Source organism: Microchirus variegatus (genome assembly GCF_963457635.1).
Source record: "Microchirus variegatus genome assembly, chromosome: 2".
Classification (NCBI taxonomy): domain Eukaryota; kingdom Metazoa; phylum Chordata; class Actinopteri; order Pleuronectiformes; family Soleidae; genus Microchirus; species Microchirus variegatus.
This window is the reverse complement of record NC_139803.1, coordinates 41954569-41981098: the sequence shown is the minus strand read 5'-3', so window position 1 is coordinate 41981098 and position 26530 is coordinate 41954569. Positions and strand designations below refer to the sequence as shown.

General features: G+C 44.8%; 1 protein-coding gene across 1 annotated transcript; it reads right to left on the bottom strand.

The window, feature by feature from the left end:
* Nucleotides 1–979: 979 nt before the first annotated feature.
* Nucleotides 980–24179, bottom strand: znf219 (zinc finger protein 219; the record flags this gene model as incomplete). Its single annotated transcript, XM_083907445.1, has 4 exons — nt 980–2181; nt 3590–3736; nt 3921–6279; nt 24141–24179. 4 exons carry the CDS (start codon nt 24177–24179, stop codon nt 980–982), a joined length of 3747 nt encoding a protein of 1248 aa, XP_083763571.1.
* Between the last annotated feature and the right edge of the window lie 2351 nt (nt 24180–26530).

Sequence of the window (26530 nt, the reverse complement as noted above, 5' to 3'; positions counted from 1 at the left end):
GCCTGCGTCGTAAGCGTTTCTCTTTTTTTACGTCACTATTCACAACAATCTAGAACCACTTTTTTTTTTTTTTTTGAACAAATATACTGTACTTAAATCGTTTTAAACTCGTATATTCAGATAAAACAAATAATGACCCTATCGTGAGCTGAGGAAAAAAGAAAACAGAGACTCTCTCGATAACATACAGTACGTGAACAGGCACTAACTGAAAAGGAAAAAAAAACTTCTTTCGGTTTTTCTTGAGGACAATCATCTAGGAACACTTTTCAGACAAACAAGGCAGTGATATACAGTCGTAAAAGAACGCAACACGGCCTGCAACAGTTACCTCACGCCTTAAATTAATACCAAATAGCTTAGCTGAGGTTCACAGCTTGAAACGCCAGGTCCTCCGCGTCGTCGCGCTCTGAGGAGGAACTCGAAGCTTAAGGTTTTTCAAACTGTTCAGTGGTCAGTCAGGAGAGAGCGTCTCTTCACAGTCAACTTCATTAGTATGACTATAGTATTTCTGCTATAGATAAACAACAGTCCTTTATACGCGTGAAACGAATGCGTTGCAGTGCACTCTGGAATGATGCAGGCTCTGCCCCGAGGTTTTCTCTACTTTCACTTTTCGAATAAGGAACGTCGACTTTTATCGTCCAACTTCGGAGCACGAAAGTGGAAAAAAAAAAAAGGTGGTCTAGAAATCCTGAAAAGATGCAGCCGTGCTCTCGTTTATACAGGATTTATCATATGTTGAGGTGGACCACGCTGTCGAAGACCGAAGACAGATCATTTTGGAGGGATTGTAACAGCTGGGATCCTTCCATCGTTTTCGAAACTCCGATAGAAACAAAAGAATTCTTCATTTGACCTAAAAAACCCCTTTCTCTCTGCAAAGCCTCCTTGCTGATACTTCGGTTATATCTCAAATCTAGATGAAAACAATGAACCAAAAACCTCCGTGTCGATGCAGTCGTCCAAAAAACCCCGTTCAAATCCTTTCCTCCTCTTCCATCATGTGGTTGGAGCTGAGGATTGGTGAAAGAGCGAGGGACATCCTCAGATCCTGATCCTGTGAGTCTTCCAAACTGCTGTTTTCCATATTTTCTTCCAGTTCCTCTTCTTGGTCTTCCTCCTCCTCTTCCTCCTCCTCCTCCTCCTCCTCCTCCTCATCCTCCAGCTTCTCATTCAGGCTCAGACTGTCCATTACATTCTTGGATGCCGAGGCCATGTTGTAGTCTGGGAGGAGGTCAAGACCGTGATCCAGATGTTCTGTTTTATCCTCGGAGAGCCCATTGAGGGTCTGGGCCGTGGTTGAGGACCATCCCCCAAGTGGTGCCTGGGAGCCAGCGTCACTCTCGTGCCTCCATAACCCCAAGGAATCCAGTTCGGAGTGATCCATTCGGGGCTTGGTGGCCTTTGGGGGCCCGTTGTTTTCTATGATAGTCGAAGAGCTTCTTTTGCGTCTGGACTTACTGGTGTGGTTGACCTGCAGGTGCATGGCCATCAGCTCTGCTGAAGACGTACGGAAAGAGCAGAACAAACACTGGCTCAGTTTCACCCCTGATGAGCTATCGCCACCATCGACGACTCCCCCTTCCCCTACGCTCATGACGCCATCTTCTTCCAGGCCAGGTGAGGGACGACGGGAGAGATCCAAGGGTTCAAAGCCTCCACCTTGAGTCGAAGGTGCAGGCCCTTCCTTGTCACTTGAGGGTTGGACCATCCGGCTCGTCGTGAGGGGCTTACGCCGAGACACTTTAGGGGCCTTTGGTGGGGGAGACTCTCTAATCCAGCCACCTTCCATTCCTCCCTGGTAAAGAGCTCCCATCACCCCAGACAGATACCTGTACTGGGTCTCCAAGTCGACGTCCCTTAGTGCAGCCAAGGCCTTTTGATGCTCCCGTTGGTCTGGAAGCCCCAGGAGCCAGGACTGTTGACTTGGCCGAGGCGAGGCCTGCTCTGCCGGACCTCGGTTGAGCGGACCGTGGTTGATTTGGGATCGGCGCTGCTTGACCAGGCCGGGCGTCGCGGAGGTCAAACTGTTGATGGTGGAGGTCAGGCCGGTGGAGGAGTTGGATGAGGCGGACAGGGCGTTGCGTTGCTCCCTGTGGTGCCGCTGGAGGTGGTACTTCAGCGAGCCTGATTGGGTTCCCGCATAGTCACAGTGCGGACATTTGTAGGGTCTCTCGCCTGGAGGAAAAAATAGGATTGAGAAAACTACCATTAGAATAAACACAGGTAGCAATTATCAAGACATTTTTACCAATTGTATCAACGACTTGTATTTAAAAAGCTATGCAAATTCATACATTGTCATTGAAGCGGTCTTTGAGTGAGACATGTAGTTACTCATTTCATAGGGAGATGGCAGTATTCCATCACTGATCAACAATTATATTACTGGGAAATGGAGGGAGGGGGCATCATGCTGGAGGCAAATCAACACCAGAATGTACACTGCATTAGGAAAGCATAAATTATCTGATTCACAGGGACAACAAAAAACAAAGGAATGAAGATTTATTGAGTGTAGATGTGGCTGCGTGAACGGTTTGGGTTTCGTTTCTGGAGTAAAACACAATGATGGTATGAAAGGGTAATGGTATTTTCAAGGGGACGGTACAATAATATCAAGAGAGTATTATTATAATTTAATGCCTTCACTTAAATTACTGACCATGTGGTAATCGCTCGACGAGTCGCAGTAGTGTGTGAGCGAGAAAAGGAGCCGTGTGATTTTGTGAATAATAAAAACGAGTGTGCTGCCAACTGTAGATGAGCACTCATGATGGAAATACTAAATAGGTTTCATTTAATGCATTTTTTCTTTTTTGGGCACCGTCTCCCTGAAAAGACTTGGACGAGCCCCATTTTCCCAGAGCCGGAGATTTGAACATGGGAGGAGAGGTCGTAGTTTTTGATCAAATACATCAAGCAAAGGCAAATAATAAGAGACAGTGACTCCCGCTGATAAAGAATTATGTATGGAGTATGGATCATTAATTTACAAGTGTGTGAGTAAGAGTCTCCATTTTATTCTTTATAGTCCTACTCACTGTCACAAAATGATCAGATATCGGTGTTAGGTTTATTTTTTTTTTAACAGAATTGTTCTACCCTGCAGTCAGAATAATTTAGGTGGATTTAATTGGAACAGTTACAGATCGTGTTGCTCAAAAGACCAGGTCAGGGGCGATGTGAATCCCAGAAAAGATGGAGGGGATTATGTGTTATTATGGCGAAATCTGTGAGCATATATGCTGAACTGTATTCACTCAAATCAGACTTTTATTCAGCGCTGAGGTTACTCCAAAAAAAAAACAGCCTTTGTAGGGATTTTACCCTGAAGGGATTCAATGTTTTTTTAACCCTCAATAAAAAAAAAGTAATGTTAATATACCCTCAAGCAGGCCACTTAAGCAGGAGTTGCTCCACTGGAGCTGCTCGGTTGGCGGCCGTGGAGGGCTATGATTAGCTCTGACCATCTCTCTAAGGTGATGTGTAAAAAAAGAAAACCGTTCTGGGGATTTGTAAAGGTTGAAAAAAAAAAAAAAAAAAAAGGTCCATGTGGCTTGTTAAACTCACAACAGTTTCTCACCTGTGTGAACTCTTAGGTGCACTTTAAGGTGGTGTGACGAGCGGAAGGCTTTACCACAGTAGGGGCAGTCTTTTATCCCTCTACCACGCACTCGCTCCCTGATGGGAACTGAAGGTATCGAGGAGACTGCCGTCAAGCCATTTTCTCCTGCGAGTGGAGTTAGAAAAAAATGTAAAGATAATAGCTGGTGTTAAGGGCCCCTTTGAGAGCGTATATTTACAACAGAGAAGCAATATAAAATAATATACTCTGGTGAGAATAGCACCTCGAGTTGTGCGCAAATAAACACAACTCAACAGACCAAATAGAGAAAAGTAGATGTGATTTGTACCTTTGAAGCCCGAGACGACGGAGTGAAACCCTGCGGCTGCGCTCGGTTGTTGTGATCCACCGCCGTGTAGTTTGGATTCCTGTCTCACGTCCCCGGCGTGTTGGGATCCACCGCCGTGGAGCTGAGACTCCTGCCTCGCTTCGCCGCTGCCTCCTCTCCCGAGCCCCGCTCCTCTGCGGCTACTGGCGCCCTCCTCCTCGCCGCCGGCTCCTTTCTGGGGTCTTTGAGCGTGGACTCGAGCGTGAACCACGACCTGCTGGAAACTGCGGAAAAGCTTTCCGCAATCTGGGCATTCCCACGGTCCTCCGGCGGCTCCAGACTGCTCTCTAGCCTCCAGGCCTGCGAGGTAGGCTCTGACTTGGTCAGACTCGGTGATCACAGAGCTCCGTCCTTGGCCTCGTTGGCCTTGCTGTTGCTGTTGCTGCTGCTGTTGTTGCTGTTGCTGCTGCTGCTGCTGCTGCTGCTGCTGCTGAGCAACCGCGAGGCTGCGAGCCACCAGTTGCCACCATGTTGCCTGTTCCCCTCCTTCAGATACGGATGCTGTAGCGTCACTTGAGCTTCTAGCTGTTCCCCCTCGTCTTCCGAGGTCGCCTCCTCCTGGGCCAACAAGTCCACCGCCACCATTTCCCATCTCTGCCACCTGAGCCACTGCTTGAAGCCTCTCCATGCAGCTGGCCCCACTGCCATCACTGGGAAGCCCAAGGTAGCCGAGGATGGCTGACTTACTTGAGCCCATCTCTAATCTGCCTCCACTGTTCCTCTCTGACCTCCCCCCTCTGCCACCTCCTCGCTGAGCCATAAGGAGACTAGAGTAGAGGGCATTGAGGGAGTGATTACTTGCAGAGCCTTTGGCCTGCTGCTCAGTGGTCCCTGGTCCCCCAAGAATTCCCAGCCCAGCTTTGAGGCCGAGCTTGTTGAGGTGTACTTTCATGTGGTTTTTGAGGAACCACGGCTCCTTGAAGCCACGGCCACACACCTTGCACTTATGGTCCAGGGAGTCTTTGTGCTTTCGCATGTGTCCCTTGAGGAACCAAGACTGGGTGAACCGCTGTCCACAGGTTTCACAGCGAAACGCCGGCAGTGAAGCGGACGCAGCCGCCGTGGCAGCCGCCGTGGCAGCTGACGTTGCAGCTGACGCGGCCTGTGGGGTGCTCGGGGTCGGGGCAGGAGTGTGAGATGGGGTGGGAACAGGAGTGTCAGGGGTCGCGATAATGGGCCTCGAATTGAAAGCCAGTGGCAGAGCAGGTACCTCGGGAGACGGGTGGCACTCCTGCAAATGTGATGCCAGGCTCTCTTCTTGGCTGGCAGAGAAAGGACAAAGAGTGCATTTATACGGGTTGTGGAGAATGCGGACGTGGCGTGCCAACTCTGAGGCTGTGCGGAATTTGCCTTTGCAGGCATGACAGCGAAATGTCGTTGCTGTGGGAGTGGATGCACCCTCCCCTATGGTAGAATAGGGAGAGGTCACAGAGACAGGATCCTCTGTAAGTGGAGGGGTCAGTGGTGTGCTATCGTCCAGTAAAAAGTTTGGGTTGTTGTCGGTCTGTAGGCCTTCGTCAAAACCTTTGACCCCGCCATCGACATCCTCTTCCTCCGTGAGATGCTGGATGAGTGTCCCTGGCAGTAAACGCTGGTTTGTGTGACTTCTGTGATTCTGGATGATGTCTTTGTGGTTCTGTTGGACCTTGAGGTGCTGCTTAAGCGGCGCTGAGGGAAGTCCAGAACGGTAGATGGCTGTCGCCCTGCGGTCTCTGTCTAGACTGTGAGCGCGGGCGTGAAGAGACAAAATACTTTGGAATCTAAATCTCTTCCCGCACACGTGACAGGGAAACCTGAGCGCAGGCCCTGATGAGGCCCCTCCCACTCCAGGTATTGCCCTGGTAACGGTATCCTTCTGGAACAGCTGGAGGTCTAGCTCTTCGCTGGAGTTTCCACTCTGTCCAGAGGACAGGGCCAGCTCCAGGGCTCCAAACCCAAGGAGTGGTGCCGACGGAGTCGCCGGAGGGGAGGTGTCCAAGCAAGGGCTGCACCCGGCGTCTTGTCCCCCACTTCCTGGAAACAGAGCCACCGCCGGGGTCGGGGACGGCGGAACTCCATCCAGCCCTTCCTCATCGTCCTCTTCGTCAATGTCGTGGTGGTTAATAATGTTGTTGCTCTCGTGGAGAGGGGAGGGAGAGAGGGGGAAATAGGGCGTGGTGTCCGGGCTCTGAGGGGAAGGTACGGGGCTGTGGACGGGCAGGAGGACGGGGCTGTGGGGGGACGACGCCCGGGGGCTGTGGTCCAGGGAGGGCAGCGTCGGGGGGGACTGGGGCTGCTCACAGGAAAGCGACAACACACATTCTGGTGGAGAATCCATCCTCTGTAGGTAGAGAAACAGAGACGAGGGACAGTTTAGTTTAGCGTTGAGACGGTTCGCTTGAATTTGCATTCTTTATCATATATCGACAGATCCAAAAATAGCTGGAAAAATAAGACCTAATCGCGTTGAATTATTCATACACCTGCAAGAATGTGTGCGTGTATATATGCAAACGGTGAAGTATTACCAGCAGCGCGTGTGATATTATGCCATTCTTTGTTGTCTCGGCTGATGGGCGACACACTTCTGCGGCGGCCTCCTTCTTTGATTTTCTAGGGACACAAAAAAAATAATAATATATGAGGTTGCGTTGTGTATATAAAGGGGGCTGCAATTTAGCTAAACACACGGGTTACATAAGCAACATCAGTGTCGGTGTGTAGGCGTAAAAAACAATGCCTTTGCAATATTTAGTGATGAACCACAGGTGTGGGATTTTGAGTATTTTAAAAAGGCAATTTCACACCGAGAGTCTTCATCTTCATCATAATAAACGCAGAGAATCAAATGCGCTGTAATTAGCGCTGTGGATGCGTGTGTGTGTATGTGTGTGTGTGTGTGGTGTGTTGTTTTAAAAATGTAAGTAAAAGGCAGGAGGATCTGAAGGTACGAACGCTACGTTCTGCAGGTTGCAGCGTCACAGAGTAACAGGTGCGCACCTGTTCGTGTGTTCACGCGCAACTGTTTGGCGACATATGGGGACGATTATCGCGAGTGTGAACGCGCACGTCAGCGTCTGTCTGTGTGTGTGTGTGTGTGTGTGTGTGTGTGTGTGTTTTAGGAGTTAAGGGCACCACCACCACCACCACCACAGGACATGGACTGTCCCAAACAGGATGGGTGCGCAATGTTTTGACTTCCCCTCACCGCCCTTCCTGTGCACTCACACAGTAGCAGCAATTTTTTGCTTATATCAGGATTGTATGTACACACACACACACACACACACACACACACACACACACACAGAGAGAGAGACAGTCACATACAGGCATTAGTCTGCTCCATGTGGGTGTGGCGGCTTTGACCTTAAGCAGTTGCTTAGTCATGCTAACTTGTTTTACGGAAATATACAAATTATGGCTTCTCCTTCTTCTTCTTCTTCTTCTATTTTCTTGTCCGGCAACGCATAACAAGAGTCAGCAAAACACACACACACAGTTAGACTGGATTTCGGCACATGGGGCTGGGTCCGTCTGCCTTTTTGTTTTTTTCCCGAGGAGTTGAAACGAAAAACAAAAGGTCATCAGTCATTGTGGCAAAAACAATGGAACATCTGTGTTTCGCAGGTGTGTGAGCACGTCGCCTCCCACATTTGTGCGCGTTTGTTTTTTTTCCACGCACGGTGGCACGGTCACTTAAGTGTTTATATGATATGTTGGATTAGTGTGTGTGTGTGTGTGTGTGTGTGTGGATGACAAAGAGATTCTCATGTAGCCAGTTGACATTTTAGCTCGGCGATGACTCACAGGGATATCACACCATATCAATCACATAAACAGACACACACACACACACACACACACTGAGTCCTTTCTTAATCCACCATTATTGTTCCTCTCTCCCCGTCTTCCTTTTGCCTTTCTGTCTTTCTTTCTCCCCCTGATTCATACTCGTCCCATCCCCCTCTCATTCTCTCGCTCCCTCCCTCCCTCCCTCCGTCTATTATTCACTAATTTTCTTTCATTCTCTCTCTCCGTCTCCCTCCCTCTCTCTCCCGCAGTGTTGCCAGTTGGCCAAGTGCCAGGGAATGCTGATATCAGCTGGTAGATTGGGCCCTGCCAACATGGCGAAGAGCGAAAAAAAAGAGAGGCAGACAGAGGGGAAAGAAAGAAAGAAAGAACGAACGAACGAAACACAGAGAAGAGAGGAAGATACAGTGCGGTTACAAACTGAGCAGTGAAGAAAAAGACTGTCAGAAGCCGTGAGACTGAAAATGATTTAACGTGATTGCCAACATGGTGTTGAGAGGAGGGGGGGGGGAAGAGAAAATAAAATATTTTTTTTTTAAAAAGGGTAAAAGAGGCAGACGTGCTGGAAACAAGAGTGCCATGACACGGAACAGTTAGGAAAACTGAGCATATACAAGCGGACGACAACAGAGACAAATGCATTGTTGAGTCTGATTGCATTATCATATGAATATCAGCATCGCTATGCATTGTTCCGTCCGGGACCGTCGAAGACGCCAATAATGAATAAAAAAAAAAAAAAAAATTTGGTTAGATGACAGAGATGAGGAGGTGCAGCAGCAAAGGATGCAGGGAAAAAAAAAAAAAAAAAAAAAAACCACGGAGGGGCTGTGGGGGGATGGGTGCCCGACTTCAATCATCCGTGTCCAGACATAGCCGGTGACGTGTTTGTCCACATCATTAAAGATCGGAAATTGCTGCAGAAATTGACACAGAACAGTCGCACAATGAGGCGCCACAAGGTGCAACTGTAGGGGGGGGAGATGTGATGGTGGAAGTTTTTGTTGCTTTTAAATGTTGGTTAAAAACCGATCGCACGATAGGAATAGAAAATTTGGCGGATTTTTGGCGGAAAAAATCACCGTTTGATTCCCAGCACAAAGGAACTGTGTTATTCTGTAGCTAACACAAGGGAAAGAATAGCGTTTACCTGCTTTCAATTGTTTTTATGGCGTAGTCACACAAAACAAGTAACTGCATCCTCACTAGCGTCTTTTGCTAATGCTATTTGTTTACGACTAATGCAATAATGATGTCTAGAACGTCTTTTTGCTCTTAGCAAGAAAACGTTTCAACCTAGTAGATTTTTGTGCGTCATAAAAACTACAGATGTCATCATTAGCCAACTCTAATGAGCTACGGGCATTTCTGTTAGCCTCAGTTTTGCTTATAGCTAATTAGCAATGTTTGACAATAGTGCTAACATACTTAATCAATATGGTAAACCTGGCTACTAAAATAACAATAGCGTTAGCATGTGGCTCACAGCCGAAAAGCCTCGGGGATGCTGGCAATTGTGGTTTTTTTTTTGGTGTATTTATTGTGACACAAAACAAGTACCTGCATCAACATCAGTATATTTCGCTAAATGCTGCTTGTATTACGACAATACTGTTGTATGACTAAGCAATGACGACGTCTGGAACTATATTCAGGACATGAACGTTGTCTTTTTCCTCAGTGGCAACATTGTCGTTAGCTTATTGCTAATTAGCAATGTTTGGCAATAGTGCTAATATACTTCATCAATATGGTAAACCTGGCCTACTAAAATCAAATAGAAATAGAGAAACCCTGCACTTTTAACTTTTCAAGTTAATGTTTTGTCACTTAGATATCGTGATGTATCGCTATACGACAGAATCGTTGTTTCGCGATATCATTGGTATCATGTATGGCGTGTTTTCATATACCGTCATTATATTTCTCACGGAATTTAGCGTTGTGTTCGTTAAGCAGTACCAAAACCACAATTTACTTTTTGTTCAGTATAACCAGCTTCAAAGTAAACGTTACGGTTTTAAAGCTTCCCAAAGACGTTGACTTTATGCTAATCGCTGTGTGTTTTTATGATAACCTGAGTTCCACCTTTTAAATTACAGAACAAACGTAAAAAAATTTTTTGGGCCCGGTTATCGCCCCGCAGCATTTTTTTTAAGTACTGATAACTACTCCGACACTTGTATGACTAAGCAGCCCTCACTTAATGCACACACACACACACACATTGTGATACATCACATCCATGATAAATAGCTGCCAAGGGAGTAGGAGCACAATATGTTCAGACAAGTTTATATTTGGGGCGGGGGGGGGGGGGGGGGGTCTGGAATCATTGTGTAAATATCTCCACCGAGTGGTAGCTCTAGCTTTATTGTGAAAGACAGTCGGAGCAGGTCTGTGCACGCCGCCACGCTACACATCATAATTGTAAATGTGAGGGCGTGAACAGCTTTCATTTAGTGCTCGTAGCAGTGTGAGTATGTGTGGGCAGGCAGCGCTATAGCGGCTCAGCTTTATGTTAATGATCGCCGTGTAAACACAGACGCCGTATACTGGGTGTTAACCTTTATGCCTCGGTAGCGGCGCGATACGGACTCGGCCCGGGCCCGCCGTTTTTAAGTAAGCGTAAACGCGCCGATGGAGCTTTTAGCGGGACGCGATATCCATAGATTCCTTAAACGTTGATGATGATTACAGACCGTTTGATGCGAAATCAAATCTTCTGGCACGAGCTAATCGTGGCACTTCTCTGCTAAATATATCTCGTTCTTCTTAGCCTTTGACCTCTCGTGGCACTTGACGATGGTTGTTTTCATTCACGCCTCCTCCATTAACCTTAAAAAAAAGCAACTCCCGGGTGTTTTCTCGACCTTTTTCTGGCATAAACACTGACCTTGTTAAAAAAAAAACCTGCTCCTAATGAGACAGAACCTTATTTCTGAGGGGAAAGTTTAGGGCTAAGTTTTAAATTGTGGTTTTGGTAAGGGTTAGGGTTGTGTAAATACAACGCCGTATACTGGGCGTTAACCTATAACGATACTCACTCGACCGGCCCGTCGTTTTAAATTAGCATAATCGTGTCGCAATATCCATAGATTCTTTAACGCTGATGGTGATTATAGACCGTTTACTGCAAAATCTCTTCGGAAACAAGCCTATCATGGCACTCCTCCGCAGAATATGTCCTTAACCTTAAACCAAAAACCTACTCCCAATGAGACAGAACCTTATATCTGAGGGGAAAGGTTAGGGGCTAAGATTTGAATTGTGGTTAGGGTTATACTATACTGGGCGTTAACCTTTATGCCTCGATAGCGGTGGGATACGGACTCGGGCCGGCCCGTCGTTTTAAGTTAGTGCAATCGCTTTTCGCGGCGCAATATCCAACGATTCATTTAACGTTGCAAAAAGCTCTTCAGAAACAAGCTAATCATGGCACTTCTCCGCTAAATATGTCTCGTTTTCTTAGCCTTTGACCTCTCGTAGCACTTGATCAGGCCCCTTCAAGACCAAAAACCTGCTCCTAAGGAGGTAGAACCTTATTTCTGAGGGGAAAGTTTAAGGCTAGGATTTGAATTGTGGTTGGGGTTGTGTAAATACAACGCCGTATACTGGGTGTTAACCTTTATGCCTCGACAGCGGTGCGATACGGACTTGGCCGGCCAATCGTTTTAAGTTAGCGCAGTCGTGTCGATGGAGCTTTTAGCGGCGCAATATCCATAGATTCTTTGAACGTTGCAAAAATCTCTTCAGAAACAAGCTAATCATGGCACTTATCTGCTAAATATGTCAAATTTTCTTAGTCTTTGACCTCTTGTAGCACTTGATCAGGATCGGAAGTTCCCATCGAGACCAAACACTTGCTCCTAAGGAGGCGGAACCTTACTTCTGAGGGCTAGAGTTTGAATTGTGGTTAGGGTTAGGCTTAAAGTCGACGCTGAGAAGAATAACTGTCAAACAGCCGCGTGTTTCCTGTAAATCCTCACAAGTGAACCTTTCTTTTCCGCCGCGCTACTCGGACCCATGTGACAAAGTGTTGGAGATGAGGTGTCTCATCGGGGGTATGAATGGGTGCTTGAGAAGAAGACTGACCGCAAAAAGAAATAGTATGAAGAAACAAGGATGAATCAGCGAGTGAGCAAGGAAGAAGGGAGTTCTCTCTCTCTCTCTCTCGCTCGCTCGCGCTCTCTGTGAGGTACAGTATAATTTGGACCTGTGGTTTTTTTTTTATCGCATGGTCACGTGGCGAACTTCCCCACAGACGGTATTCATTTCCTTTACTTCACCTTTCCCTGAACCCCCGCTTCACTCGCTTCTTGGTCTGCGCTCTCATCTCCAGCTCCAGCAGTGATGAGGGGGGAAACCTCCCACTGTGTGCCCGACACTTAACTGTGAAGAAGCGTCTGGTGGATTCCTTCAACAGAAAAAAAAAACCTTGCTTTATCCTTTTTTTTTTTTTTTAAACCTCCACTTAGGAGGTTATGTTCTCGGCCGCTTTTTTTTTTCACGGTCTCTGTTTGTGAGCGGCATAACTCAAACAGTCAAGGACGAATTTTGTTGAAGTTTTCTGGGAAGTAGGTCATGGCCCCGTGGATGAAGTTTTGGTCATTTGATTGTATTGACACTGTGGGAAAAGTACGTGGTCTTAGATCTCGTTCCACACAGTAAAAAGTTCTTCTTCTTCCTTTCTGGACTTGGATGCCCTTTCCTGACGCAACCCACCATGCTAACGGCTAATCCCAACCCTTGACCTAGCGTGGCCAGGTCAAGGCCTTTCCACTTAGCCATGGGCTGCCCAACTTTCACGCTACAAGTTTAGTGTAAACACCCAAAAAAAAGGGCCTTAAAAACTGTAGCGTATATGCCCGTATAGGCCTGGATGTGGCGCTGTAACGCTGCCACAGAAACATACCATAACATAGACATCGTTTCCCCGATCTGGGACCCTTTCTTTAAGCATCTTAGGGTTCCCAAAACGGGCCCACGGTTGGTGTAGTGGTGCGCACTCTCGCCTTTGCAGCAAGAAGACCCGGGTTCCTGGGTTCAAGCACTAGTTGGAACATGCAAACTCCTTACTGCAAGGAGTTTGTTCTCCCACAGTCCAAAAACATGCGATGTATATGGCCCAGCGATGGTCCAGGGTTGTACCCCGCCGATCGCCCAATGTCAGCTGAGATAGACCCTCCGGTGGAGGATAAAGTGGTAGATGATGGATGGATGGATGGGTTCCCAAAACACCGTTCCCTTGTGGATAAAAAGGCTGATATGATACAAAACTAACGGGCCTTACGTGGAGGTTTGTGCTAGCAGCAGGACGTTGTGCACGGCAAAAGAAAACCGCACTTTTACGTGGTTTGCGCGGTTACGATAAACAAATCTTGCTCTTACCAAATATCATCGGCTCATTTTCTGATTCTTTGGCCGTATCGAGCTACTCTAATTCACGGTACTGTCGGGGGTAGAGCTGTCTATCAAAAATTGATGCCGGGGCTGATTTTAGCATTAAGTATTAGTTATGCATCCTTCAACTCCCATATTCCCTTCAGCTCTTTCATGTTTTCCTCGATCCAAAAGCCAAAAATGAATCAGACTAAAAAAAGGCACTATTCCCTGTCCCACTGATGCCACTTTCTGCTCTTCCGTGCCTCTGCCCTCCAACCTTACCGCTTAATTTATCCTCCTCTACCTCTCCCTTGCTCTCCTTAACTGTCAAGCTGTTGCTTAAGCTCTTTCTCAATGAATTGCTCCTCCAGCAGAGCAACACGAGCAGCAGCAGCATCAGCAGCATCAGCAGCTGAAACCGGGAGCGACGCGGCGGAGCTGCCAGATCTGAGCGTCGGAAAACATCACAGCGTCTCGGCGGCGAGACGAGACGCTTCGCTGCGAGTCACGCGGGCCGCGCCGCGAGTCTGAACCGATGAATCCTTAAAGGAGCTTCACCGCGCACGGTGACGATCACCTGCAGGAGCTCAGGGAGCGCAAGCTAACCCTACCTACTTCTACTTCTTCACGGATCTAAATTAAGTACCATCAGATAATTCATGTCCCATTACATAAAGAACACCCACTACCCACAAACCCCAGGGACGCTGACCCCCTCACTGTGACCTCCTTGTGGAATATCACGTATATCAGACATGTGGGCACCTACGAGAACCTTAATCCGGGGGGTGAAAAAATAGTAACTGTTAACACACAGGCCGGTTCTTTTATTCAGCCCAGGGGAAATATGCAGAACATGTGCTCTCCTACTTAGAAACACACACACACACGGTTAAATATAACATATATATATATATATACATATGAGGAGGGTCAGCACTTAAACCGTCACTCAGCGTAAATCAACGGGCCGCGTGTTTACGACGGCGTTTGAGCCGAAAAAAGGTGAAAACGCGCTTAAAAGAAAGAGGCTTTGACCGCACTGAAGGGAAAAGGCAATAATCTGTTAAATGTGAGCGTAACGGCGCTCACTTCAACACACACTTCTAACACACAGGGTTCCACTAAGCCGCACACACACACACACACACACACACACACACAAAAGAAAGAACAGAGTTTGATACAAGGTTAAAAAAGAAGCTAGCGAATACTTTTCACTCCTCCACCGACTCGGCCGATTCTTGCCTAAAAGAGAGCGTCGAAGCTGAATTCGTCAAAGTTACAAAGGTCGTACGAGACGCGGCCTTTGACACGACGGTATGTGGGTCAACTTTGAGGCCACTGAAGCGCAACGTTTGCCACAACAATCCCCCGCCAGGTCAAGGACTGCTGTTCAAGACACCCAAAGGTCGTTGCTCATCGCTAATTGGACACTCTGAATAGATCACAGCGGGTTACATCCGGCGTTGAAAACTCTGCGGCAACCACTCGACAAACCTCTGGACACTTTAAATCGACCCCAGACCTTTGTGAACTCCTAGTGCCGATGCCAATATCCCGGATGAATGACCTGACCCCAGTTCAGCGTTAAATCCTGAATCTACTGATTCTGACACCGACCGTCATGGAACTCTCGACTCATCGGCCTACGAAGTCCACCTGATCGTAAAGCACTCCACACCTTCTCTGGAACTTCTCCCCCACGTCCCGCCGTTCTTCTGTCGCGAACGAGAACCAATAATCGGGACGTTTGGCTGCAGCAGCGCGAGGCGTACCTCGCGATATATACGATGTAGTCTGCGGGACGCAAGGTACGCGAGATGCCGCCTTGGACGCGCGTTGTGCGTTCGGAGATGTCGTCAAATACCAGTGTTTTGGCAATCGACGAGGTATTTCCTCCCCGCGAACGGCTGTAAACTCTCGATGTAGCTGTGAGTGAAAATCCTCAAATGCGCAGATCGGCAAACTTCAGACGATTTGCGTTGACTCGCTGCCGCGTGGTTGGCCGATCAGAGTGAACAGGTGTAAACCTAATAAAGTGGCAGACGAATAGCAAGTAGGCGTGTGTGGAAAGATGCTAGGTTAGCATTTATTTAGACATGGAATAATGCCATTTTGTTCTTTAACCCTAAAATTTGTCCAAACTTTTTAATATTTCCAGGGGCCGACGGTCACTTCAGACCTTTTCTTTTAACAGTATAACATATGCGTACAAATGCACCGTTTTATAACGATTTTGTCGCGTTATTATCCTTTTTAAGTGGAAATTTGACCAAATCTAACCCTAACCCAGTGAAATTTTGAATCCAGGAATCAGATTTCGAAGCAAAACAATGACCAAGGCTGTTTTTCAGCCATAAATAATACATTATAAAACGGAAGCTTTGGACTTTGGACATGCCTGCTAACGCAACATATACTGAAAACAACTCATAACGTCCATCATGACAACTTTACGCAGCGTTTTAAAAAGTTGTTTCTGGGGGGGGGGGGGGGGGGCTGTCACGGCCTCCGTTGACCACCGTTCCACCTTCTGTGGAGGGGAAAAAAAAGGTCCACAACTACGACACGCAACGGTCACAAGTGGCGCACTATTTAAGCTAATGCGCTCTAAATGCGGGCTAATCCCGGGCAGAAGTCTCTCCGCAGTCTGTAAAATGTCACCGTGCAGTAGATTGTGCCTCACTGAGGCCGAGCAGGTGCCTCTCCCACAGCGCACTAATGACCCAATTATATCAATCAGAAGCCTTGATTGGTGCTACACTCTTTCTCTTTCTCCCCGTCGGCACACAACCACTTCCCCAAGAGCCACCTGGACGGGGCTGTGTGCACGCACGTGCACGCTCGTGCACATGTACGTTTGCCCCCTCGAGTGCGGTACAGTATGTGCAAAGATTGGGGAGGAGGCGGGGTTAGAGGAGGAGGAGGAGGAGGAGGAGGAGGAGGAGGAGGAGGATGCTACTTGAAAACAAATAAAAGAGAAGTCTGAATGAAGACGGGATGAAAAAAAAAAAACACGAGGCAACTTCTTTAAAGGTACAGTATGTAATTGTCTGAAGTTGCAGGTTCCCATATAAGAACATATATATAAGTTAGTGGTTATAGAACATTTATTGTGAAAATTACCGTGTTTTAAATGTTTTTTAAAGGTTCATTCTGGGCTAAAAATCATTAAAAAAAATTAGAGTATCTCTACTTTCTTTTTTTTGTTTCTGGACGTAAATTTCACACACTGGACCTTTAATATTGGGAGTATTGGGTCGCTAGTTTGTAATAACGATCTGTAGGTGGCGCCAAAGTCTACCTGTAGCTATAAAAGACGCAACAAATGAGTAATTTTTGCGTCTGGCTCTTAGCGTAGCAATGTCCTGATTTACGATTTTTTTCCTCCTGATGCAGGGAAATATGCGTAAATGACGTTTTAGTCATGTGATTTTATTTATTTTATTATTTTTAAATATCGTCCCAGGCTACTGATGTAAATTTAAAAGGTTCATTCTGGGCTAAGAAAAAAAAAAATCAAATATCTTTAATTTCTGGACGTAAATTTTACACACTGGACCTTTAAATATTGGCCCAGGTTCACTTCTAGACGTCGAATATAGCGTACTTGGTTAGCAAATACGATCTGTAGGTGGTGCCAAAGTCTACGTCACCACAGTTGAGGGTCATGTTTGCGTGCATCTTCACTTCATCTTCAATTTCTGGACGTAAATTTCACACACTGGGCCTTTAATATTGGAAGTATTGGGTCACTAGTACTGGATCTGTAGGTGGCGCCCAAGTCTACGTCAACACAGTTGGGACCTGTAGCTATAAAAGACGCTAAAAAAGTCATGTTTGCGTCTGGCTCCTAGCATAGCAATGTCGAGGTTTACGCTTCTTTTTCACACTGGACCTTTAAAAATTTGCCCAGTGTTTGGCGCTCACTTCTAGAAATCGGATAGAGCGTAGTGAGTTCGTAAATAGGATCTGTAGGTGGCGCCAAAGTCTACGTCACCACAATTGGGACTCGCGTGTAGCTATAAAAAGACGCTAAAAAAGTCACGTTTACGTGCGGCTCTTAGCGTAGCGTTTGTCGCAGTTTACGCATCTTTGCTTCATCTTCGAATTTCTGGACGTAAATTTCACACAACCCGGACCTTTAAATATTGGCCCAGTGTTTGGCGTTCGCTTCTGGACATCGACTCTCAACTGCTGTAAAGCGAGTATTGCGTCATTAGTTCGTAAATACGATCTGTATTGCGGCGCCAAAGTCTACGTCACCTGTAGCTATAAAAGACGCAAAAAAAAAGTCATATTTGCGTTCGGTTCTTAGCGTAGGAATGTCGCAATTTACGCTTTTTTCCCCCCCTGATTCAGCAAAATTTGCGTAAATGACGTTTTAGTCACTAACTTCAGGTTTTCTTTAATCCCGACGTTGTCAGGTTGTCGTACGTCAGTGTTTTAGTTGATTTAACGACATTTTGTTCCATTTTTTTGGGCTTTATTTGTCTCGTTTTGTCCGTCCAAACATTTTTCAAACACTAAACTTTATCACAGAAACTTTAAAAAAATGAGCATTTATCGAGTGTCTGGGTAGAAAATTGAATAAAAGACTCGATTGGAGACACTTTGAGTCGAGTAAAATGTATAAAGTGTATATTTTGGTTGTTTTTTGTACAGTTTTTGGACGTCGTGTTGCATTTATTTGCCGAGCTGCTCCGCGTTAAACTTTTCTCTTGCGCCTTTAAAGACTTAAACTACGCGGAATCGTCTATTTTACAAAGTTATTTCTCACCGTTTACGCGCGATTTATCGATTTTATACGCGAGAAAATCAGACGGTGGCAGAATTTTGTGGATTTATTTCCCATTTTTGCAACACAATAATGACCTCTCTGTGTATCAAAGTGACTTTCTGACCTATTTCCAAAATAAACAACGACATTTTTTTGGATGTGGTGTTAAAAATGACGTTTTAGTCACGATCTTCAGGTTTTCTTTAATCCCGATGTTATCAGGTTGTTGTCAGTGTTTTAATTGATTTAACGACATTTTGTCCCATTTTTTTGGGGGGGGGGGTTTATTGGTCTCATTTTGTCCGTCCAAACGTTTTAAAACACTAAACTTTATCACATAAACTTAAAAAAAATGACCATTTATCGAGTGTCCGGGTACAAAATTTAATAAAAGACTCGATTGGAGACACTTTGAGTCGAGTAAAATGTATAAAGTTTATATTTTGGTTGTTTTTTGTACAGTTTTTGGACGTCGTTTTACATTTATTTATGCATTTATTTACCGAGCTGCAACTTTAAGACTTAAACTACACGGAATCGTCTATTTTACAAAGTTATTTCCTCACCGTTTACGCTCGAATTTATCGATTTTATACGTGACAAAAAAAGACGGTGGCACAATTTTGTCCGTCCAAACGTTTTCAAACACTAAACTTTATCACATAAACTTAAAAAAAACGAGCATTTATCGAGTGTCTGGGTAGAAAATTGAATAAAAGACTCGATTGGAGACACTGAGTCGAGTAAAATGTATAAAGTGTATATTTTGGTTGTTTTTTGTACAGTTTTTGGACGTCGTGTTGCATTAATTTACCGAGCTGCTCCGCGTTAAACTTTTCTCTTGCGCCTTTAAAGACTTAAACTACACAGAATCGTCTATTTTACAAAGTTATTTCTCACCGTTTACGCGCGATTTATCGATTTTATACGTGAGAAAATCCGACGGTGGCAGAATTTTGTGGATTTATTTCCCATTTTTACAGCACAATAATGACCTCTCTGTGTATCAAAGTGACTTTCTGACCTATTTCCAAAATAAACAACGACATTTTTTTGGATGTGGTGTTAAAAATGACGTTTCAGTCACGATCTTCAGGTTTTCTTTAATCCCGATGTTGTCAGGTTGTTGTACGTCAGTGTTTTAGTTGATTTCACATCATTTTGTCCCATTTTTTTGGGCCTTATTTGTCTCGTTTTGTCCGTCTTAACGTTTTCAAACACTAAACTTTATCACATAAACTTTAAAAAACAAGCATTTATCGAGTGTCTGGGTAGAAAATTTAATAAAAGACTCGATTGGAGACACTTTGAGTCGAGTAAAATGTATAAAGTTTATATTTTGGCTGTTTTTTTGTACAGTTTTTGGACGTCGTTTTACATTTATGTATGCATTTATTTACCGAGCCGCAACTTTAAGACTTAAACTACACGGAATCGTCTATTTTACAAAGTTATTTCTCACCGTTTACGCTCGAATTTATCGATTTTATACGTGACAAAAACAGACGGTGGCACAATTTTGTCTGTCCAAACGTTTTCAAACACTAAACTTTATCACATAAACTTTAAAAAAACGAGCATTTATCGAGTGTCTGGGTAGAAAATTGAATAAAAGACTCGATTGGAGACACTTTGAGTCGAGTAAAATGTATAAAGTGTATATTTTGGTTGTTTTTTGTACAGTTTTTGGACGTCGTTTTACATTTATTTACCGAGCCGCTCCGCGTTAAACTTTTCTCTTGCGCCTTTAAAGACTTAAACTACGCGGAATCGTCTATTTTACAAAGTTATTTCTCACCGTTTACGCTCGAATTTATCGATTTTATACGTGACAAAAACAGACGGTGGCACAATTTTGTCCGTCCAAACGTTTTCAAACACTAAACTTTATCACATAAACTTTAAAAAAACGAGCATTTATCGAGTGTCTGGGCAGAAAATTGAATAAAAGACACGATTGGAGACACTTTGAGTCGAGTAAAATGTATAAAGTGTATATTTTGGTTGTTTTTTGTACAGTTTTTGGACGTCGTGTTGCATTTATTTGCCGAGCCGCTCCGCGTTAAACTTTTCTCTTGCGCCTTTAAAGACTTAAACTACGCGGAATCGTCTATTTTACAAAGTTATTTCTCACCGTTTACGCTCGAATTTATCGATTTTATATGTGACAAAAACAGACGGTGGCACAATTTTGTCTGTCCAAACGTTTTCAAACACTAAACTTTATCACATAAACTTTAAAAAAACGAGCATTTATCGAGTGTCTGGGCAGAAAATTGAATAAAAGACACGATTGGAGACACTTTGAGTCGAGTAAAATGTATAAAGTGTATATTTTGGTTGTTTTTTGTACAGTTTTTGGACGTCGTTTTACATTTATCTATGTATTTATTTACCGAGCTGCAACTTTAAGACTTAAACTACACGGAATCGTCTATTTTACAAAGTTATTTCTCACCGTTTACGCTCGAATTTATCGATTTTATACGTGACAAAAACAGACGGTGGCACAATTTTGTCCGTCCAAACGTTTTCAAACACTAAACTTTATCACATAAACTTTAAAAAAAACGAGCATTTATCGAGTGTCTGGGCAGAAAATTGAATAAAAGACACGATTGGAGACACTTTGAGTCGAGTAAAATGTATAAAGTTTATATTTTGGTTGTTTTTTGTACAGTTTTTGGACGTCGTTTTACATTTATTTACCGAGCTGCTCCGCATTAAACTTTTCTCTTGCGCCTTTAAAGACTTAAACTACGCGGAATCGTCTATTTTACAAAGTTATTTCGCACCGTTTACCCGCGATTTATCGAGAAAATCAGACGGTGGCACAATTTGGTGGATTCGTTTCCCGTGTTTGTGTCATTTTTACAACACAATAATGACCTCTCTGTGTATCAAAGTGACTTTGTGACCTATTTCCAAAATAAACAACGACATTTTTTTGGATGTGGTGTTAAAAATGACGTTTTAGTCACGATCTTCAGGTTTTCTTTAATCCCGACGTTGTCAGGTTGTTGTACGTCAGTGTTTTAGTTGATTTCACGACATTTTGTTCCATTTTTGGGGGGGGGGGGCCTTATTTGTCTGGTTTTGTCCGTCTAAACGTTTTCAAACACTAAACTTTATCACATAAACTTTAAAAAACGAGCATTTATCGAGTGTCTGGGCAGAAAATTGAATAAAAGACACGATTGGAGACACTTTGAGTCGAGTAAAATGTATAAAGTTTATATTTTGGTTGTTTTTTTGTACAGTTTTTGGACGTCGTTTTACATTTATCTATGTATTTATTTACCGAGCTGCAACTTTAAGACTTAAACTACACGGAATCGTCTATTTTACAAAGTTATTTCTCACCGTTTACGCGCGATTTATCGATTTTATACGTGAGAAAATCCAACGGTGGCACAATTTTGTGGATTTATTTCCCATTTTTACAGCACAATAATGACCTCTCTGTGTATCAAAGTGACTTTCTGACCTATTTCCAAAATAAACAACGACATTTTTTTGGATGTGGTGTTAAAAATGACGTTTTAGTCACGATCTTCAGGTTTTCTTTAATCCCGATGTTGTCAGGTTGTTGTACGTCAGTGTTTTAGTTGATTTCACGACATTTTGTCCCATTTTTTTTTTGGGGGGGGGGGGGCCTTATTTGTCTGGTTTTGTCCGTCCAAACGTTTTCAAACACTAAACTTTATCACATAAACTTTAAAAAACAAGCATTTATCGAGTGTCTGGGTAGAAAATTTAATAAAAGACTCGATTGGAGACACTTTGAGTCGAGTAAAATGTATAAAGTTTATATTTTGGCTGTTTTTTTGTACAGTTTTTGGACGTCGTTTTACATTTATTTACCGAGCCGCTCCGCATTAAAGTTTTCTCTTGCGCCTTTAAAGACTTAAACTACGCGGAATCATCTATTTTACAAAGTTATTTCTCACCGTTTACGCGCGATTTATCGATTTTATACGGTGGCAGAATTTTGTGGATTTATTTCCCATTTTTACAGCACAATAATGACCTCTCTGTGTATCAAAGTGACTTTCTGACCTATTTCCAAAATAAACAACGACATTTTTTTGCATGTGGTGTTAAAAATAGGGCACATTTTCAAGGGGGGGGGGGTGGGGGCTTGTTCTTCTTTTTTAAAAACGCTCTTCCAGCGGCTGTGGAGCAGGAGACGGGAGTGTCTGCGGCCAGGACAGATGACACGTCTGCGCCTTATCTCGGGAGGAATTTCCTCCTTCAGCCGCTGTGATGTGCGTCAATAACGTGCAACCATTTTCAGTCGCTCTTTCCCCTCCTCCTCCTCCTCTTCCTCCTCCTCTTCTTCTTCTTCTTCTTCTTCTTCTTCTCTCTCGCGGCCATCTCAATTAGAGGCGCGTTAATGGAATAAATAAGCGTCAACAAACACAATGCACTCATGAAAACAAACCCCCCCACTCCCAAAAAACAACAACAACAACAACAACAACAAAAATGCCCCGCGCGCACAAAGATTGCTGCAGATAAACGCCATTAAAGCCGCAAAAACAAGAGCGAGAGGAGTTCTTTTTTTTTTTGGGGAGGTGAAGTCGTGTTTGTGTGTCATGTCAGCGGATCTCACTCTCTCACTCACTCACTCACTCACTCTCTCTCTCTCTCTCTCTCTCTCTCCTTTCTCCATTTTGTTCCTAAATTTTCTATACAAAAGATTAAGGGAGGGGGAAAAAGACGGAGTGCGCGAGAGCGGAGCAGAGAGGAGGAAAAGAGGAGGAGGAGGAGAATAATAAAAAAAAAAAAAAGTGCCATCATGGATTTCATCTTGCCAATTCAACCATGAACCGACATCACTCCCCGGGAACACACACACACACACACACACACACACACACACACACACACACACCAGTGTCCCGGAGAGGAGAAAAAAACACACACACACGTTTTTAAAGCAAAACTTAGCGCAGATTTTTTTGGCCGCGTGCGTGCACACACACACACACACACACACATGGTAGACTTACTACGCTACTTTGCGAGCTTTGAGGTGATGTTAGGACAAGTAGTTAAAAAAAAAAAGCGGTTGTGTGTGTGTGTGTGTGCGGAGGTTTTTATTTCCACAGCCGCCTGCGGCTGCGTTATTTGCGCACACATGAAAGTGACGCTGGGGCTTATCTCGGGGAAAACAATGCGCTGCACACACACACACACACACACACACACACACACACACACACTGGGGGCATTGTGCGCCACAAAAGAATTAGTCCGGCTCTATCTGCAAATTACGCCGTTTCTGAGTCAAAGGCGCAGAAATCCACTTTTCTTTTTAAAGCGTAAATGTGCTCCGTTACGCACCGACAACAACTTGTGCCTCTCTTTCTTTCTTTTTCCTCTTCTTCTTCTTCTTCTTCTTCTTCTTCTTCTTCAAACCTCCCAGGTTTGGAACAAGGAAACACTGTGACCCTCTTCCTCTCCTCTAACCTGATCCACAAACACGGACATTTGGTTTGGGTCCGCGAACGCAACTTTGAAAGTTACGCAAATAAAAGAATGTCCACGTTTAACGACTCCGGAGTGACTTTTTCTTTTTTTTTCTTGCTTCCATCTCACGTTATTTCGTGTGGATAAATCGCGTCATTTGTTTTTGTTTTTTTCTCTCTCTCTCTCTCTCTCTCTCTGTCGCTTCCTCATTTATATCTCACCATATTTCTTTTTTTTTTTGTCACGTCACGAGCGAGCGAGCGAGCGAAGGGGGCTCGCGCGGCTCGAGCTCCATCCAATGTCGACCACGCGCGCACATACACCGGCTTTTCCCCCCACATACATGACACATACGTAAAGTGTGTCCGGAGCGCACACACACACACACACACATGCATGATGCCAGTCACTCCACATGCGAGTGCGCGCCCGTGCGTACGCACACATCTACGCCAAAAAACATAGGAATAATAATAAAACAACAACAACAACAACTACTACTACATTGTCCTTCCTCGTGGACGATGAAGAAGAAGAAGAAGAAGAAGAAGAAAAAAAAAAATTTTTTTACAACGCGTGAAAAATGTTTGGGTTTTTTTGACAAGCACGCGCCAAAGCGGTGCACAAAAAGTGCGCACGTTAAACACAAGTGTTGGCTTCTCTTAAAAAAAAAACAACCGAGATAAGAGTGAGTAGATAGATGCAGATATATATGTACGTTGAAAGTAAAGACTCAGTGTACTTACGGGAGAGGCGGCGAGGAGATTAATGACACGACACGTCATGATTACGTTTCACTTGAATTAAATACATTACGAGTTGGGAAAAAAAATGGAAATCAGGGTTGTATACAAGCATACGCCGTTTCCCCCTCCCTCCCTCTGTTTGGTCACCCTCTCTCTCTCTCTCTCTCCTCTCTCTCCTCCTCCTTTTCTTTCTTCTTCTTGCATTTTTTTTTTTCCTCCCATTTATTGTACAGGAGTGAGTGAGTGAATAGAGAGAGGAGAGAGAGAGTAGGAGGGAGAGTGATGTAGGTTGGAAATGTTAATTATAATCTCAGCACGGGCACCATTTTACAACGCTGTCATCTCCTCACATTTGTAGCCTAAATATGGCATCTGTGGTGGAGGGAGGGAGGAAGAGGAGGGAGGAAGAGGAGGGAGGCACGGGGGTGACACTTCACTTCAGAGACACATTTGGGCTTTTTTAAATTTAAGGGAACCTGAGAGAGGAGGGGGGGGGGGGGGGTAGAAAAAGTTTCATATTTAAAAGAAGTGGTGTTGTGGTTGGGGGGGGGGGGGGGAATTTATTGGGACAGCCCGGAAGCACATGGAGTCACACACTCGCCGAGAATGGAACGGTGCGTTCCGGTTGTAGAATCTTCCGAGTTGAGCCGGATGTCGTAGCGACCCTCGCCAACGCCCCCCGATTGCTGTTCGCGATATCCGTGATAATTAATTATTAAGAGTATCTTGCAATCTTATGTCAATTGCTGCAGGTTGCGTCGGACAATTTCCGACTTCCGCCTACAACTGGAACGCGCCGCTAGCAAAGTATTTGGATTTTTAAGATTCGTAAAACGGGAAAGTCGTAGCAACCTCACCAAACCATAGCTGTTCCGTTTGGAACTGTTGATAATTAATTATAAGAGTAACTTTTAATCCAGTGTCGGCGGTTGATTACTGCAGGTTGCATCGGACAATTCGGACTACAATTGGAACGCGCCGCTAGCATAGTATTTGGACGTTCAGATTCGTAAAACCAGGAAGTCGTAGCAATTTGACCAAACCCCTGACACGAGACCAAGAGATAGCTGTTGTAGCTTGGAATCCAATGTCGGCGGTTGATTGCTGCATGTTGCGTCGGACAATTCCGACTTCCGCCTACAACTGGAACGCGCCGCTAGCAAAGTATTTGGACGTTCAGATTCGTAGAACCAGGAAGTCATAGCAATTATGTCCAAACCCCTGACACGGGACCAAGAGATAGCTGTTGTAGCTTGGAATCCAATGTCGGCGGTTGATTGCCGCAGGTTGCGTCGGACAATTCCGACTTCCGCCTGCAACTGGAACGGGCCGCTAGCAAAGTATTTGGACGTTCAGATTCGTAAAACCAGGAAGTCATAGCAACCTGACCAAACCCCTGACACGGGACCAAGAGATAGCTGTTGTAGCTTGGAATCCAATGTCGGCGGTTGATTGCCGCAGGTTGCGTCCGACAATTCCAACTTCCGACTACAATTGTAACGTGCCGCTAGCAAAGTATTTGGATTTTTAAGGTTCGTAAACCGGAAAATTGTAGCAACCTCACCAAACCATAGCTGTTTAGTTGTTGTAGCTTGGAATCCAATGTCGGCGGTTGATTACTGCAGGTTGCATCGGACAATGCCGACTATTATTGGAACGCGCCGCTAACAAAGTATTTGGACGTTCAGATTCGTAAAACCAGGAAGTCATAGCAATTTGACCAAACCCCTGACACTGGACCAAGAGATAGTTGTTGTAGCTTGGAATCCAATGTCGGCGGTTGATAGCTGCAGGTTGCATCCGACAATTCCGACTACAATTGGAATGCGCCGCTAGCAAAGTATTTGGATTTTTAAGATTCGTAAACTGGAAAGACGTAGCAACCTCACCAAACCATAGATGTTCAATTTGGAACTGGTGCTAATTAATAAGAGTATCTTGGAATCCTATGTCGGCGTTTGATTACTGCAGGTTGCGTCGGACAATTCCGACTTCCGCCTACAACTGGAACGCGCCGCTAGCAAAGTATTTGGATGTTCAGATTCGTAAAATCAGGAAGTCATAGCAACTTGACCAAACCCCTGACACGGGACCAAGAGATAGCTGTTCCATTTGGAACTGTCGATAATTAATTATGAGAGTATCTTGGCATCTAATGTCGGTGGTTGATCGCTGCGGGTTGCGTCGGACAATTCCGACTTCCGACTACAATTAGAATTTCAGCCTCTCCTCTAGATGGCACTATAAACTACTTACTTCACCTTTAAGATTTGTAAACCGGAAACTCGTAGCAACCTCACCAAACAGTAAGACTATCTTGGAATCCTATGTCGGGAGTCGATTAGCTTGCATCCGACTATTCAGACTACAACTGGAACGCGGCGCTAGCA